Here is an 18,104-nt window from a genome sequence, read left to right as displayed (position 1 = left end):
CACAGCAGGCTGGCTCCACAAGTTCACCAAAATTTATCTGTGAAGCAGCCATCCAGCTCCACGGGCTCCACATGCTAAGAAAAGTATTTGGATTTCTGCAATTCCTGGATTACGGGAAAGGACTGAACATCTAGAGTCTGGAATCTAGAAATTTTCTTAAATCTATTACCTCAAAAATATTTTTGAAGTCTATGGAAAATAATTTTACCTTCACTCACCTCACCACTGAATCAAAAAAGGGTGGGACAAACTGGTTTTGAGTTCTTAAGACTGTAACTAGGTAGCTTAATACTAATGTGAAACAAAGGTAAGAGATTCCAACGGATTCAGAATGCCGCAGCCAAGCTCATCTTCGCTAAAAGTAAATTTGACCATGTCTCCCCGCTCCTGGCCAAGCTCCACTGGCTTCCGATAATCGCCAGGGTCCACTATAAATGCGCCTGTTTAACTTTCAAAATCCTATATGGTATCCTCCCTCCCTTTATCCCTCTTTCTTGGAATTCCTCAAACCCTAATACCACCAGATCCTCCCACAAATTAAAACTATCCTTCCCCTCGCTAAAAGGCATTTCCCACACAGGAAAGCTAGGGACCTCCCTCCACTTTAAAATCACTGAGCTCTGGAACAACCTTACCTCCCCTCTTCGGAACTTGAGCTCTCTCCAAGTTTTCCGCAAACATCTGAAAACCTGGCTTTTCTCAAAAAATGTAAGTCTCCCTCCAACTTAGGAATCAAGGAAACTCTTATATCTTGGCATCCCAAGTCCTCTAAATTTTCTTCACACTTCTACCTCTAACCCTCTGTTGTAGTTCCTTCCTATTTCTCCTATTGTAAACCGCGTCGAGCTCTACGAACGTGGAGATGATGCGGTATACAAACCTAAGGATTAGATTAGACGAAGTCTTGATGAATGACACAACTATGAACTAATTGTGGGAGCAATTTTCACTGTTGCCTGCATGCATGCTTTACTCCTGGTGGAAATCTGTGCAAAAAAAAAATTAAAATTCTGTAAAGATTACTAGAATTTCTCCATCATAAGGCCTGAAATTCCTTCCTGACTTTTTCTCTTAGGCTCCAGTCTCCTCAGTTCCCTCTCTCACTCCAACTGCAGTTCTAACTCTCTCTAAATCCCAACATGACCCATAATTCTGCCTGCCCCTAAAGCTTTCACCCGCATGCAATATCACCAGTCTCTCATACCGGTACTTTCTTCCTCACTTTCTTCCCCTCAACCATGGCAAGCTTCAGCTTGCTACTCCCAATCCCATGGCATATTCACCCATTTTCTCTTCCCCCTTTGTACATGTTTACTCCCTTTACACTGCCCCCAATTTCTCTCCCTGCACGATTCATCTCTTTATTTTGCCTTCAATTTCTCCCTCACACATGATTTAGCCCTTTACTCTGCTTCCAATCCCCCATTGCGCTCACACACATTTATTTTTTTTTCAGCCTGGCAGCAGCAGCTCTGCTGCTCTCTCTTCCCATCCAGGGATGAGCCCCCATGGCAAGAGGAGAAAGAAATTAACTACTGCACAATGTATCACTTCCTCTTCCTCCTTTGACTTAGACCCAACTGTTTATGTGAACCACTATATGTGTATTCTCTCTCCTGTGAATTAACCCCACCTCCCATTTTCTTTGCTCAAGTTTCAGACCTGTGGATCATGTATGATTAACTCCTTAGTTACCCAACAAAATACTTAAGAAACTGTTTTCCCAATTTCTGTAACCATGTCACCGAATCTTGCCATCTATCAAAATTCATAAATTCCAAACTTCCTGCTCTATCACATTATCTTTCAGTAACCTGAACAACAAACTAGCCATATCCATATCAAGTTTACTCTGATCTAATAAAAGCATCTTGATTTTTGCTATGTTCAACACCAACCAATTCACAAGAAACCAATTCTACATCTGCAACTACCTTGCCAGCATCAAAAGATATATCATTTTTCCTGTAGTATAGGAAAGAGATAACAGAGCAGCAGAATGCCCTTTGTAAAAGCCCACTTAAGAGCGCAAACAGGGCCAGAAAGTTGTTAAACAGAGTAGGAAGAAGAAAGGAAATATATTATGCATGATGACTGGTTAAAAAAAGAGAAAGAGTATTTTACATAAAAAGATATCCAGAAACAATTATTATAAAATATTTTCATAAGACAAGTATATGAATATTAGCATTTCAAATAACTGGTGATCTGGTTGGTTACTTACAAATCCATCTTGTGTAACTGGTCCTGGAGGCCCAGGGAGACCTTGGAGCCCTCGAGGTCCCATAGGTCCAGGAAGACCAGCCAAGCCCATCTCACCAGGAATTCCTTTTACTCCAGCATCTCCTTTATCACCCTGAGATAAGAAAAACAATAGAACGATTATACCTGACATTCTAGGGTTTCTGTTAAAAACAGTAAAAGCAACAGAAATATGTAAGATTTTCAATAAAATTACAAAATAACCATGCTAATTTGAGAAAAAAAAAAGAAAAGAGATTAACATTTTGTGTCCACAATCTATACATTATCCAGATACAATAACTCACCTGTTATTCACAGTCAACCTATAGATTTATCATAGCACCCCAAGGCAGAATAGTAAGAGGTCCTCAACTATAAGTAATTTCTACCTGTATAGCCTGATAGGACTTTCAGTTACAAAAAAAGTGTTAAATCATCCAAAGTACATCTGCTATGATTGAAACCCTACACTAATACTTAAATTGAAAAACAAGTCATTAAAAAGATTTTGTTGATGCAGAGCTAATAGAGAAGAAACATGTAAATACAGCAGTATAGAATATCTTTAACACATTTGGGGCCTATATATTAGATCGAAGATCACACTTATATTTGGGAAGGGGACTGTCTAGAAAAGACTGATAGACACTGTTAATCTACGATAAAAGAAAAACAGGCCAAAAGACAAAATGTACACTGACTTGGAAGGCAACACAATTTGGATAGAGTCCAAAACACTTCTTCGCTCTGCGGAGAATGAAAAACTGAGGAACTGCGAGCCAATGTCAAGTGCATGGTGTGAGCAGTCTCAAAGTTTCTCAAAACTTAAAGGGATGGTACTCTTTCAACTGTCTGTGCTGGGCTCTGTGGATGACATCACCCACATGTGAAATATGCTGTCTGCTTGTCCAAGGATACAGAGAGATTATATACTTACCCTGGTAAGCTCTTTTCCAGTAGCGAGACATTCTAGACAATAGGGTTATTTTCCTGTACTCGCATGCTCTGCAAAAGGAATTCACTCTGGATTTTTCATTCTGCCTCTGTAATACTTCACTGATCAGTTTAGCGCCCTCTATAGTCAGTACCCAAGCATTGAGAGGCACCTACATATGAGAAGTGGAGGCTAAACAAGGTGTTCTGCTGAAAGGAATGAAACAGTACTATTAACCTATCACTTTCCTGATGAATGAGAAACGGATTTCTTCATGAAAATGGTGAAAGAGAAGTGTTGTCTAATTTGTAATGCCTCAGTATCCTTGCCCAAAAGGGTAATCTGGAATGTCATAATAAGGCTCTGCATAGCAATAAGTTTGATGCTGATTTTCCACCCAAAAGTGAAATTTGTAAACTGAAGCTCAAATAACTTAAATTGAAATTGGCTACTCAGCAACAGTTGATGGCGAAGCTAAGGTCACATTCGGTCAATGCAACCATAGCATCCTTCAAGGTCAGCAACCTTACTGCAAAGAAATGCAAATCTTTCACTGAAGGGGAATTTGTAAAAGATTGTTTTCTTGAAGCAGCTGACAATCTTTTTGAAGGATTTACAAATAAGAAAGAGATCATAGCTGCTATTCAAGATATACAATTTAGAGAATGACACGGGGAAAAAATCTGTCCCCGTCACTGCACTGTCCCCGGCCCACCATCCTCTGCACCGCCCCATCACTGCCCCGTCACCGTCACCGCCATCCCTTTCACCGCCCCGTCACCGCCACTGCCATCCCATTCACCACCCCGTCACCGTCCCCGCAGCATCCATATAAGTCTCAGTACTGCAAAACACCATGAAGACCGAAGAAAATCCTGCCAGAACTACTATTACTACTCCACTGAGAATCTGTTTCATTGCCTCTGTCCTGTAGTAAAAACAGAACATAAAATAAATCAATTGACTTGTCCTCCCTTGCAATGACGTGTCCCCCATATTCACCTATAGCTCGAATCAGGTCAATTGTGCACACTAAAAATGCAGGTGGATCTGGAACGTGAGCGCAGGCAGGCAGTGATACAAAAACAGCAGACACCCGACTGATTGCAGTGTTCCGCCATCTCCCTCCCTCCATCTCACCTTAGATGTAGAGTATGCCGGCTTTCTTTTTCACCCAGCCGCATGTGCAGGTGCTCATTTGTTCAATATTTACCTCTGATACAACCGGAAACAGAAAGTTGTAAGAGAGGAGAAGATTGATCAACTCAAGCAGCCGCGCAAGCGCGGCTTTTTGAACGCGTGCGGCTGGGCGAAAAAGAAAGCCGGCATACTCTACATCAGCGTTTTTCAACCTTTTTACACCCGTGAACCGGCAGAAATAAAAGAATTATTTTGTGGACCGGCAAACTGCTAGGACTAAAATTTTAAAACCCTGTTTCCGCCCCATCTCCGCAAGCTCGGTCACCTCAGTAACTATAGAAAAATAGACAAATATAGTACAAAATATAGACAGCAGATATAACTTCTCAAAACTGACACGTTTTGATCACTAAATTGAAAATAAAATCATTTTTCCTACCTTTGCTGTCTGGTGATTTCATGAGAGTCTGGTTGGGTTTCCTTCTGTCTGTGTATCCTTTCTTTCATTTCTTTCTTTCTGCACTCAGGCCCAAGAATTGCCCCTTTCTATTCCCTCCCTCTTTCCTTCCTTTGTCCTTAGTGCCCCCGGTGCCTCCTTCCCATGTCTTTAGTGTCCCCATTGCCTCCTTCCCATGTCCTTAGTGCCCCTTCCTGTCTTTAGTGCCCCCAGTGCCTCCTCCCCATGTCTTTAGTGCCCCAGTGCCTCCTTCCCATGTCCTTAGTGCCCCTTCCTGTCTTTAGTGCCCCCAGTGCCTCCTTCCCATGTCCTTAGTGCCCCTTCCTGTCTTTTATGCCCCCAGTGCCTCCTCCCCATGTCTTTAGTGCCCCAGTGCCACCTTCCCATGTCCTTAGTGCCCCTTCCTGTCTTTAGTGCCCCCAGTGCCTCCTTCCCATGTCCTTAGTGCCCCTTCCTGTCTTTAGTGCCCCCAGTGCCTCCTTCCTATGTCTTTAGTGCCCCCAGTGCCTCCTTCCCATGTCCTTAGTGCCCCTTTCTGTCTTTAGTGCCCCCATTGCCTCCTTCCCATGTCCTTAGTGCCCCTTCCTGTCTTTAGTGCCCCCAGTGCCTCCTCCCCATGTCTTTATTGCCCTAGTGCCTCCTTCCCATGTCCTTAGTGCCCCTTCCTGTCTTTAGTGCCCCCAGTGCCTCCTTCCTATGTCTTTAGTGCCCCAGTGCCTCCTTCCCATGTCTTTAGTGCCCCTTTCTGACTTTAGTGCCCCCAGTGCCTCCTTCCCATGTCTTTAGTGCCCCTAGTGCCTCCTTCCTATGTCCCTCTCACTGCCTTCCACACTTTATCCCATCCCCACCCCCAAATCCTGCCTGCCTACCTTTCTCCCTCCCTAGCCAAAGCCAGCCTGCTGCCTCCCTGCCACTCAAAAAAAAAAAGCCTCCTTCCTTTTCCCCTGCTCTTACCGCCATGCTCATGCTGCAGCTACTAAAGCCGACAGGAAGTCTTTCCGACTCAATTCTGGAGTCGTAGAGGACGTTCTGGGCCAGCCAGTCAGCAATTGGCTGGCTCAGAACGTCCTCTCCGACGTCAAAATTGACGTCGGAAAGACTTCCTGTCGGCTTTAGTAGTTGCAGCATGATAACCCGCCACCATGTCATTCTCTAATACAATTGTCAAGAAACACCGTCGTGCAGCGAATAGAAAAGATGTGTGGAGACACAACTGAACAATTGTTGGAGGATGTTTCAAATTCTGTTGCTTTCTCACTCCAATTGGATGAATCTACAGACATAAGACACATAGCCCAGTTACTAGTCTTTATCCGGATGGTTTTTGAAGACTTCAGTGTTAAAAAAGAACTACAGTAGAACCTTGGTTTACGAGCATAATTTGTTCCAGAAGCATGCTTGTAAACCAAAGTACTCGTGTACCAAAGCGAGTTTCTCCATAGGAACTAAGGTAAACTCGCTTGATATGTTCCCACTCACCCCCACAGGCCACTGGCACTGCTCTACCCCCCCCCCCCCGAGAACCGTCATTGCTCCCCACTCACAAAAGCCCACCCACGTGATCCGCCATCCCCCCGTGACCCGCCATCCCCCCTGCTCGCATCGCCCCCCCCCTCCCCGCTGCGATCTGGCATCCTCCACGCACCCATCCCACCCAAACACATTGCTTACCCCCATCTGGCTCCGGCACCAACGCACAGGACATGCTGGTGCCGGTGCCCAAAGATCTGCCGTCTTCTTTTTGCTGGGCCTTGAGCATCTGCGCATGCTCAAGGTCTTCGAGTTCTCGCTTTCTCCACCAGCGCTCCACAATCATCTGAAATGATTGTGGGAACCGAATCCACTCACCCAAATTCAGAGACCATCCGCTAAGGAGGTTTGCTTGCATGTTGTCCACTCTCGCCAACTAATAAGAGACACAACCTGCACAGAAGGAGGACACTGGTATCCATGTAGAGTTATTCCTTGGCATTGTACACCCATATCCCTTGACTGCATTAAGGCTCGATGATCATCGATGCAAGAACCACCTGGAGAAGGTATCGTTGTTGGATATGCTACAGCTAGCATAGATTGGTACCAATGCAGATCGATGCATGAAGAGGCGGCACCAATAGCACAGGCATCGATAGTGTTGAAGCCTGAGAAGGCGATGCACTTCAAACGACAATCTGTATTAATGTTCATCAATGAAGAGGAGGCGCCATGACCATGTAACAATCGAAAGTGACACAGGCGTCAAAGCGTGTCCAGGTTCTTGAAGGGAGCACTCAGGCTCCATCCTTTAGTGTGGCAGTCAATCACAACATGAAATCACAACATTGTGTTATAGGCCCTTGCTAAAGTGCTGTATGAACCTCTGACAGAGGTGCTTATCATGAATCTGTGAAGACAGTTTTCTCAGTTGTGATCACTTCAGCAAGGAAGCTATCAGAAATGCAAGCGTCATCTTGCAGAGAGCCTTTCCTCAGATTCATGGAAGCAGAGGTGTCTTTATGCATCATGCCTTTCCTTCTATCAAAGGGTTGTGCTAAGACTGCGTGCTCAACAGCAATGCTATAAGCCCAAAGCCGGATCGCGGAAGGGGGTGCCAGATCGCAGGGGGGGGGAGGGCGCTCGTAAATCGAGGCAAGCTCGGTTTACGAGACGCAGATTTTGTGAATGTTTTGCTCGTCTTGCAAAACACTCACAAACCGGTGCACTCGTAAACCGAGGTACCACTGTTCTTGGAATGATTTCTTTAAAAGGGAGAACTACCGGTCAGGAAATATTCAGTTCTTTCCATTCTTTTGTGACAAAATGTAATCTTCCATTGAATAGACAGCATGATGACTTCCCAGATTTCCTTTCTTACTACTGCATAATTCACCAGCATGTTTTGGAAAGCAAGAGACTCAATACAAAGACTATCATGGACACCACTTTCAAAATTGTAAATTCAGTTTGGGGAGGATCACTTCAAAGACAGCTTTTCAATCTTACTCTTGATGAAGGAGCAGCGGAAATCATTTTGCACACAAATATAAGGTGGCTAAGTAGGCACAAATTTCTGCACAGATTTCGTGATTTGCTGAATGAAATAAGAAGTTTTTTTGAAGGAGAGGGGAGATGACCAAGCAGAGTTGGAAGATGAGGAGTGGTTATATGATCTGGCATTTCTTGCTGACTTTACAGGCGAACTAAGTGATATGAATTAGAGAATGACATGGAGAAACAATTTGTCCCCGTCACTGCGACCCCTGTCATCGCCCCGACAACGCGACCACTGCCCCTGCCCTGTCCCCGCCCTCACTGTCCCCACCCCATGATCACCATCCTCCGCAGCATCCATACAAGCCCCAGTACTGCAATATTTAGCTTATTCCTTCCTTGAAATATGATTTTACCTAGCACAGGCACAGCCCAGAAAGAGAAAAAAAATAAGATAATAACTGCACAGAGCCTGTTTTCTTTATCTTAATAATTACACTTAGAGCAGGGGTGCAAGTTCTGATTTCAGGACTGCAAACAGGTAAAGCTTTTAGGGTATCCCTAATGGATATACAGGAGAAAGAACTGCATACTCAACTGGGTTCTTTGCTCCGGAGTAGAGGTCTGCACGAGAACGGGGATCGTGGGAATCCCTAGGCTGACAGGACTCCCACGGGGAACCCTCCCAGGCCCACGGAACTCCCACGGGGATGGACTCGGAGTTTCTATCTTGAGGCCCACCTAATTTTCGGTCTGGGCCCGGTGCTGAGCTGAGCTCCCGAGCCTCGACGAATCAGCAGCAACAGTCTCTGTCACGTAGGCAGTGATCTCAGCACGTAGGCACACAGACTCTGTGTGCCTATGTGCTGAGCTCCATGCCTACGTGAGAGAAACTGTTGTTGATTCGTGGGGAGGTGTCACGTGCAGGCTAGAGTGGGCGGACAGAGTCATCCTCCTCCCTCTCCCCGGAACAAACCCAAAATGCGCTAACTTCGCCGGGCCCAGTTCTGCTGTACGAGCCGTGATCTGTGGCTCAGAGCTGAGCGAGATCGGTGGATGCCAAGGGCTGCTGAGTCGAAGTTCAAAAACCCAGCGCGGAGCTGCGACCCGGGATCTTGACTGCAGCAAGCAAGGATGAAAACTTCTCTGCTACTACCAGAATGATCCAGCTTTCTGAAGCCCTGTGAGCTTGGATGATCTGCTCTGACTACCAAAACTTGTGATTTCTTTTCCTCACTCTGGCTCTCTTATTCCACTTCTTATTTCCTAGTCTGTCACTAATTCTATCATCTTTCTCTCCCATCATTCAGCATTTCCCCTCTCTCTCTCTACATCCCCCTTCTATCCAACATTTGTCCTTTTTCTCTCTAAGCTCTCCAGCATCTGCCCTCTCTCTCTCTCCTTTCCATCCAGCATCTGCCCCTCCCCTCTTTCTATCCAGCATCTGCCCCTCTCTCTCCTGCTCAGCCTCTGATTTGTCTCTTCTCTTCCTCCTTTCTGCCCCCTCTGTCACCCCATCCATCATCCACCCTTCTCTCTCCCCCTTCCATCCAGCATCTGCCTATCTTTCTCTCCCCTCTTTCAGCCCAGCATCTGTTTCATTTCTCTTTCTCTCCCTTCTATTCAATGTCTGCCCCTTCTTTCTCTTTCCTCTCTTCCATCTGCATCCTCCCCCTCTCCTCTCTTCCATTCAATGTCTTCCTCCCCTCGCCTTTCCTTTACATCCATCATATGTCTTTTTCTCTATCCCCAGGCATTCCAGCTTATCTGTTATCTTTCCCCTTTCATCCAGTGTGTCTGATCCCTTCCCCGTTCTATCTACAGTCTGTCTCCTCTCACCTCCTATATCCAGTATCTACCCCCTCCCACCTGACACCTCAGCCTCCGCCAGACTGATGCGAAGCCTTTCCTCCGATGTCAGCTCTGACTTCGGGGAAAGACTTCTAGGTTGGCTACATATGGCGTGCTGCAGGCTGCCTCCAACCCCGGCTGTTACCTGGGAGGGAGTGGGAGGGAGTGCATTTTTGTACAAAGAAGGCATGAACTTGGAAGAGAGGAAGGGAGGGAAAGAGATGCTGAGGTGGGGGAGGGAATAGAAAGGGAGAATTGGGTGTGGGTGTGTCAGTGAGTGGGAAAGAGAGATGGTTGTGTACATATGGGGAATGGAAGAAAGAGGAGAATTTTTGGTCATAGGAAGGGAGGGAGGTACAGATGATAGGGAAGAGAAAGATGAGAGTGAGAAATGTGGTGGAAAGGGAACAGTGGGACAGATTGAAAGGGATGTAAGAGGGAGGAAGATTGGACATAGTGGTGAAGGGAAAGATGTGGCATGCTGCTAGAGAAGGGTGTAGAACAGAAGGAGAAATGTTGATCATGGGGCTGGTGGACAGGCACAAAAGATGAGAAAGGGATAAATGCTGGACCATGGTAGGAGGAACAAATGGACAGCAACAGAAGAATTTACAGAAGATGGGAAAGCGGAAAAAAGAAACTGGGACCAACTTAATGGAAAAATAAGTTTCCAGACAACAAAGGTAAGAAACTGAATTTATTGACTAAAATATGTTAGCTTTGGGAAATGTATATAGCAGATGTCTTTGTATTGTGTTCAACAGAAAAGGAAATGCATTTCTGGTTTTATTTCTACAGTGTTGAAGTACTTGCTGACCCTTGCTGTGGCTGGTGGGGATCCCCAAGCACCGCCAGCAGAGGGCCTCCTCTAGAGACAGCCAGACCTCCCCCTTCACCAAGCGCAGCAGTCACTGGCAGCATCCATGAGCCACTGAGCCAGCATCTGTGACTGAGCATCTGTGACTCAGGGATGCTACTGCTGCCTGCCAAGCTTGGCAAAAGGGACCCCGGCCAACTGCAAAGGAAGTCCTCAGCTGAAAGCTTGGGGGTCCTCATCAGCTGAGTATTTCTATTTTATATTTATATTAGAGGCTCTGGTAGAAACCAGTTTATAAAGTATGTATTCTTCCCAATTAATACTTCCAAATTAATAAAGTGTCTTTGCTTATTTGTAAATGGGTCTCTACCAGAGCCTTTAATTCAGTAGCTAATTAAATGAAATAACTGTTTCTGAAGTTTATAGGGATGGGTGGGGACAAGAGGGGATTCCTTGTGGGGACGGGCAGAGACGGAGGGATTCCTCGTGGGAATGGGTGGGGTTTTTGCGGGGACGGGTGGGATTTTTGTCCTTGCGCAACTCTCTACTTCGGAGAAGCCACAAACAGCTGAGCCTGCAACTTTGTGGAGTCTTGCCGACTCAGCTGATCGTGGATTCACTTGCGATTAGCTCAACCGGACTCCGGAGCAAAGAAAGAAACCCCCCCCCCCCATGTCATTCTCTACATCTGATTCCATCCACACAAGCCTCTAATAGTTTTATAGTGAACTTATTTTCTTAAAGTATAAAAAGAAACAATATTCTGTACAATTATCATTTTATAAATCAAAGTTATTTTATAAATTAAAGTTCTGGCTGCTGAACTAGAGAAAGAGATGTTCAGCTGGCAGGGCTTTGTTTATAAATTTTTATCAACACAACTAATATACCACTTTATCCTAAAGCAAAAAAAGAAATAGAAATGTTTTTTTCTACCTTTGCTGTCTAGTTTCTGCTTTCCTCATCTTCTCCTCATTAAATTCCTACCATCCACTGTCAGCCTTCCCTCTGCCACTTCCATTTGCTCTGTTACTGTGCCTCTCCCCCTTCCATCTCTCCCTAAACGCCCCCCCCCCCCCCAATTGGTCTGGCACCCATCTTTTTCCCTCCGCTACCCCCATAGTCTGGAATCTCTGTCTTCTTCCCTTCCAGCATCTTCTCCCACTCTCTCTTCCCCATTTCCCTTCAGCGTCTCTTCCCCATTTCCCTTCAGCGTCTTCTCCACATTCTCTCTTCCCCATTTCCCTTCAGCGTCTCTTCCCCACTCTCTCTCTTCCCCATTTCCCTTCAGCCTCTGTTCCTTTCCACCCCCTTCAGCATCTGTTCCTCTCCACCCCCTTTCAGTGTTTGTTTCTTTCCACCATGCTTCAGCACCCCTCGTGCAGCCCGAGCATCTCCCTCCTTCTTACCTTCGTGATGCATTTTACTTTACAGTGTAATTTGTTCAAGCCGCCGGGAGCCTGCCTGAAGTCGCATGTATCTGTGGGCAGAAGCTTCTCCTCCGATGCAATTTCCAGTTGCATCAGAGGAGAAGTTTCTGCTCGCAGAAGCACATGGTTTTAGGCAGGCTTTGGCAGCTTGAACAAATTACACTGTAAAGTAAAACACGCCACGAAGGTAAGGGGGGGTAGAAAGAGGGAGATAGATGCGGCCGGTAGGTAGGAAGAGGGCTGTGCGCGATCGGTGACCGCGCGCATTCCCTCCCTTAACTGCGGAGACAAGGCCATTCACCACTCCACGGGGTAGTGGATGGCCTTGTACCCGTACCCGCAGTGAGCACTTTTTACCCCCACCATTTCGGCAGGTTACCCACGGCTACCGGCAGCTAGCCGCAGGTAACAGTCACGTGTCATTCTCTAATATGAACCTTGAACTATAAGGTAAAAGCAAATGCATTGGCGAGAAGATGAGTACAGTTTCATCCTACAAGAGCAAATTTGAGCTAATGATGACTGACCTTGCAAATACTTTTGATCATTTTCCTAATACCCAGGGACCATCTGGGACAATATTGTTTTTCAGAATGAGAAGTATGTGACAGAAATCTGTTCTGTGATCCAGGAATTTGAAAATAGATTCTGTGACTTCCAAAAAATTGGAACAGTTGTGGAGTACTTGTCATACCAATTTAAAGTAGTACTTGTCATATCAATTAAAGAAACTGCAGCTGCTATCAGTAAAAATTACTCATTAAACAAGCCATCCCTTAAAAATGACATTTTTCTCAAGACCTGCGCTGAGCAAGAATCGTTTTGGAAGCTAGTGCCTAAAGACAAATTTCCCAACTTGAGAAGATGCAGTGAAGTTGTACACTCCTGTTTCGGTTCAACTTATTTGTGTGGATCTGCATTTTCCCATCTGAAAATGACAAAGAGTACACAACGTTCCAACATGATAGATGAACATCTCCAGGTTTCCCTGAAACTGGCCCTCACACAATATTCACCCAACTTCAAAAAGCTGGTGCAGGCTCAGACGTCTCACTAATGAGTAATAGCAAAATATTAAAGATCGTGCAAGATCAGCCTGGATTACATTACACTACATTAATGACTTTTATTCTGCCATTACCTTGCGGTTCAAGGTGGATTACATAAGAGGTTATCTGAACATTTCCAGGGGACTGAAGTGCTTCCTGCGATGTTAGTTTGTTTTGATGGATTTCTTGAATAGCAGGGTTTTTATTTCTTTTCTGAAAGTTTTGTAGTCTGGTGTTGTGAGCAGTAGATTGGATAGTTGGTAGTCTAGTTTCGCTGCCTGCATAGCCAGTAGGCCAACCTACATTTTTTTGCGTTTGACGCCTCTGATTGGGGGGTACATGAATGGTGTCAGGGTTCTCCTTTGCCTGGTTGTGGTAGTTCGGATAAGGCGGTTGTTCATGTAAGCCGGGCTGTCTCCATTCATGGCTTTAAATAGTAGACAGTAAAATTTGAATAGTATTCTTGCTTGTATTGGGAGCCAGTGTGAGTTGAGGTATGTGGCGGTGATATGGTCGTATTTCTTCAGCGAATAGATCAGTCTCAGGGCTGTGTTTTGTACTGTTTGTAGTTGTTTTATCATGACTGCGGGGCAGGGGAGATAGAGAATGTTGCAATAGTCTAGAAGTCCTAGGACTAGGGATTGGACCATGAGCTGGAATTGTTTTTTGTCTAAGAATTTTTGGATTTGCCTTCAGTTTCGCAAGACCGCGAATGATTTCTGTATTGTTTTGTTGATTTGTGGTTGCATGGTACAGCATCTGTTTATCATCACTCCTAGAAGTCTTAGGATGGGTTGAATGGGGTATGTGATTGAGTTTATTACTACTTGACCTAAATTTAACATAAATTACTTAACAAAAGTTAAAGAAAGTTATTAAGACATTTTAAAAAAGTTATTACTCAATAAAACGTTAAGAAAAAAAAAGTGCTTTTTGACATTGTATTGGAACTATTGTTATTAGCCATTCAGCAAGCGGAGGAGATTCAGGGTATTCCTAGGGAGGATGGAATAAAGTATTTAGGTATTTGGATTAAAAATACGCTGGAAGAAACAATGATAATAAATGAAAAACAGTTATTACAGAAAGTTACAGAAATGAGTGAGCAATGGAATCCTTTACATCTTTCATGATGGGGGAGAGTCCAAACTATTAAGATGATGATTTTGCCTGTGATTTGTTATCAGATGGGTATGTTGCCGGTTTATTTTCAAGGGTCCTTTTATAAAAAATTTAATAGCATTCTTTTAAAATTTATTTGGCTGGGTAAAACTCCTAGAGTGGCCTTGGTATCTTTACAAAGATCAATTTCAGAGGGAGGGGTAAATTTTCTCAATTTTTATAGGTATCATCAAGCCTATATTTTGCGTCAGGGTATGTATTGGGTCCTCCAAGAGCTCATGGAAAAACTCCCAGATTGGTTGTGGTTGGAATGGCAACTCATGTCTCCATTACGCCTTTGCCATGTGCTCAGTATCAAATTGCCTAGTTACAGTAAAGATAATAGAATACTAGCTGATACATGGAAAACATTTCGATATGTAAGTAATTTAACAACTATTCCAATTTACAAATCTACGAATCAATCTATTTGGATGAACTACAAGATTCAAATTGGCGGAGAAAGGCTCATCTGGAATCATTGGATGATAGCAGGAATACGTATATTAGATGATGTTATTTTAAATGGTAAAATGCTTGAATTTTCACAGTTGCAACATAAATATAATCTTAATAAATCAGAAAGTTTTAGATGGTTGCAACTGAAGCATGCCATTCAGGAAGGGTTCCCTGACTGGAAAAATCTTAATAATCAATATAGTATGGAGTTCCTGTGTTTTCAGGCAGACTTCTTGGGTCACCAGGCCGCCCAGTGGTATAAATTATTAAATGGGTTTATTAAAAAGAAATTAAACACAGGTTTAAGAGACATTTGGAGCATTGAGATTAAGCATCAAATTACTGCATCTCAATAGCCACGAATTTGGTCTTGGAGGATGAGATGTACAGTGTCAGCATCTATGAGACAAACTTGGTTTTTTCTGTTACATAGAGCGTTATGGACCCCTGTTCGGTTACAAAAATTGGATAGCTCTAAGTCTAATAAATGTTGGCACTGTCATCTAGAAGCAGGGACTTTAGATCATTTATTATTCTATTGTCCATTTATTATGAATTTCTGGAAATCAATTTGGGACCAAATTAATTGTTTATTAGAAAACCCAGTGGCATTATCATATGATACTATGCTATTTGGTATGGCAATGAGAGCAAAAAGTCAGATTTCTACAAAAAATAACAAATTATTACTCATAATGACTGGTGTTGCCATTCAACAAATTACGCATAATTGGAAAGATTGGAGTAGATTAAATTATAATTTTTGGTGGAATTCTTTATGTCATGTTTATAAAATGGAGAGATTTATTGCGATACAGCGGGGTTGTTTTAGGAAATTTCAGGATGTATGGGAGCCATTAACAAAGTATTGTACTGATTAGATGAGTTTGCTTCCCTTAAATTTACAAGTTTAGTAGTGAGGGGGGAGGGGGGTTATTTTTATTATTACATATTCTACAAGATATTTAATCATATGTTAGGAAAGGATGGGAAGGGGGTGATAAGAGTTTATGATTTGTATCATTGCTGATTATTAAGTGATGTATTTATTGTTAATTTGTTTGAACATCTGTCACACTTATTCTAGGTTTGAAAATGAATAAGGAATTTTTAAAAAAAAGAAAAAAAAAAAGTACTTTCCATTTCCCCTCGCAGTTCTTAGTGGATCTTTGTCTCTCTGTTTTATTTTACTTAATTTGCTTAAAAGCTGATCACATCCAAGTAATGACAGAAGGTTCATTAAAAATGGGGGAGGGGGGGAATCCTCCAACTTTATTGTGTTAAAATTTAATTTGAAACTAATTTGAAACTTAATTTTCATGGTGGTAGATCACCAGCACTTTTGGCCAAAAAAAGTAGATCACAACATGTTTGAAGTTGGACACGCCTGGCCTAGAGCATCATAACCAACAGAGAAGCATCTGAAAGAAGGCCAAAGGGAGCCTAAATAAAACTAGACAGCACCAGGCTAAGGCCCAAGGCAGAGATAGGATGGACAACCAGCGGTCTGACACGAAGGACCCTTTGCAATAATGGAGCAACATAAGGATGAGCCACCACAGAGGACCAACTGTCCCAGGCTCTAAGTAAGACAATAAATAAGAGAGCCCAGCTACCGGGAGCCACAGAGAAGCCACTGTACGACCAGTATCTTTCCCGCAGGAAGAAAGGCAAGCATCAGCGAGATTGGAGCTGAAGACAGATCCACTTAGTCTTAGATGCACCAATATGGGAAGGCCTTCCACACCATAGCAAACACCAACCCCCTGGATGACTTCTTAAGAGCTTCAACAATAAGAGCAGAACATCTCATATGCCCAAAGGTCACGTACTCAAGAGCCTTGCCGGAAGAGCAAAAGCCCCAGAACTGGCATGGTAACTGGACCCTGTGTGACATGTCCAAAGAAGCGCTTAGTCCAAAGGCTCCAATCCACATGCCTGCATAAACTAGCTGAAGCCACCAGCATAATACGACCAAGAAGAACCAAAATCCTCTGAAGGACACGATCGACCAATGGCCCGGGGGAAAACTCCTGCTGCCACAACTACACCATCGCATTGAACTGTCCACTTTCAGGCTCAGAATTTCGATGGAAGAAGGAAATCACCTTCCTGTATCATGAAGTGGTCATGAGATCAATGGGGGGACTCCTCCAGCGCTCCACAATCATCTGAAATGCCTGTGGGAACCGAATCCACTCACCCAAATCCAGAGGAGGTTTGCTTGCATGTTGTCCACTCTCGCCACCCAATAAGAGACACAACCTACACAGAAGGAGGACACTGGTATCCATGTAGAGTTATTCCTTGGCGTTGTACACCCATATCCCTTGACTGCATTAAGGCTCGATGATCATCGATGCAAGAACCACCTGGAGAAGGTATCATTGTTGGATATGCTACACCTAGCATAGGTTGGTACCAATGCAGATCGATGCATGAAGAGGCGGCACTAATAGCACAGGCATTGATAGTGTTGAAGCCTGAGAAGGTGATGCACTTCAAACAACAATCTGTATTAATGTTCATCAATGAAGAAGAGGCACCATGACCATGTAGCAATCGAAGGTGGTACAGGCGTCGAAGAGTGTCCAGGTTCTTGAAGGGAGCACTCAGGCTCCATCCTCTAGTGTGGCAGCCTGTCACTACATTGGGATCACAACATTGTGTTATGGGCCCTTGCTAAAGTGCTGTATGAACCTCTGGCGGAGGTGCTTATCATGGATCTGTGAAGACAGTTTTCTCAGTTGTGATCACTTCAACAAGGAAGCTATCAGAAATGCAAGTGTAATCTTGCAGAGAGCCTTTCCTCAGATTCATGGAAGCAGGGGTGTCTTTATGCATCATGCCTTTCCTTCTGTGCTAAGGCTGCGTGCTCAACAGCAATGCTGTAAGCCCAAAGTGTTCTGGATTCTCTAGGAATATGGGCCCCTGAGATAGATGATCTTGGTGCAGCGGTTGTCTGAGACAGCTGTCTTATTGCAACTGGACTAGATCGGTGTACCAAGAATGACACGACCAATCCAGAGCCACCAGAATTACCAATCTTCGATAGGTCACTATCATGCGAAGGACCCGGCATATCGTTAGCCATGGGGGAACACATACAGGAGCCCATTTACTGGCCAAGGTTATACTAGAACATCTATGCAGATGTTTCCTGGCTCTGACCTTCTACTGAAGAAATGAGGAGCTTTCTTGTTGCCCGCTGAGGCCAGCCCCGCTGGAGACGCCTCAGAGAGGCAAGATAGAGGCAATCTCCTTGGGCCAGGAAACGTTGAGTTCCAACGCCAGAGCACCTCCCCCTCCTTCTCAGATTACCAGCTCCCCATGAGTAGAGGATCCACTGGTAGACAGCACGCACCCCTCCTCAGAGGCCAGGAAGAGCACAGAGGGGAGTATTGAGACGGACTCCCTGCATTTACAGAAGAACCTGGGAGAAAATGAGGACTTGACAACTTTGGGGGTAAACTGAATTCAGGAGAGAGATTGCCAAGAGAAGTTGTCAGTTGGTGAGAATACACAACTTAATAAAGTTTCTTATATGTTAGAAAAACTCAGGGAGGTAACTCTGTATTCCATTTGGGATCTC

The 18,104-nt window shown here is 44.3% G+C and overlaps 1 protein-coding gene across 1 annotated transcript in view; it reads right to left on the bottom strand.

Annotated features, from left to right (window-relative positions):
* COL18A1 (collagen type XVIII alpha 1 chain) overlaps positions 1-18,104 on the bottom strand; it is a 585,697-nt gene that overhangs the window by 163,944 nt on the left and 403,649 nt on the right. The window contains exon 16 of the mRNA XM_033945055.1: positions 2,225-2,356. Within this exon, the coding sequence (XP_033800946.1) occupies positions 2,225-2,356 (132 nt within the window). The remainder of the gene's footprint in view (positions 1-2,224; positions 2,357-18,104) is intronic.

This window comes from Geotrypetes seraphini, chromosome 5 (assembly GCF_902459505.1).
Source record: "Geotrypetes seraphini chromosome 5, aGeoSer1.1, whole genome shotgun sequence".
In the NCBI taxonomy this organism is placed as follows: domain Eukaryota; kingdom Metazoa; phylum Chordata; class Amphibia; order Gymnophiona; family Dermophiidae; genus Geotrypetes; species Geotrypetes seraphini.
This window is presented reverse-complemented; position numbering and strand designations above follow the sequence as displayed.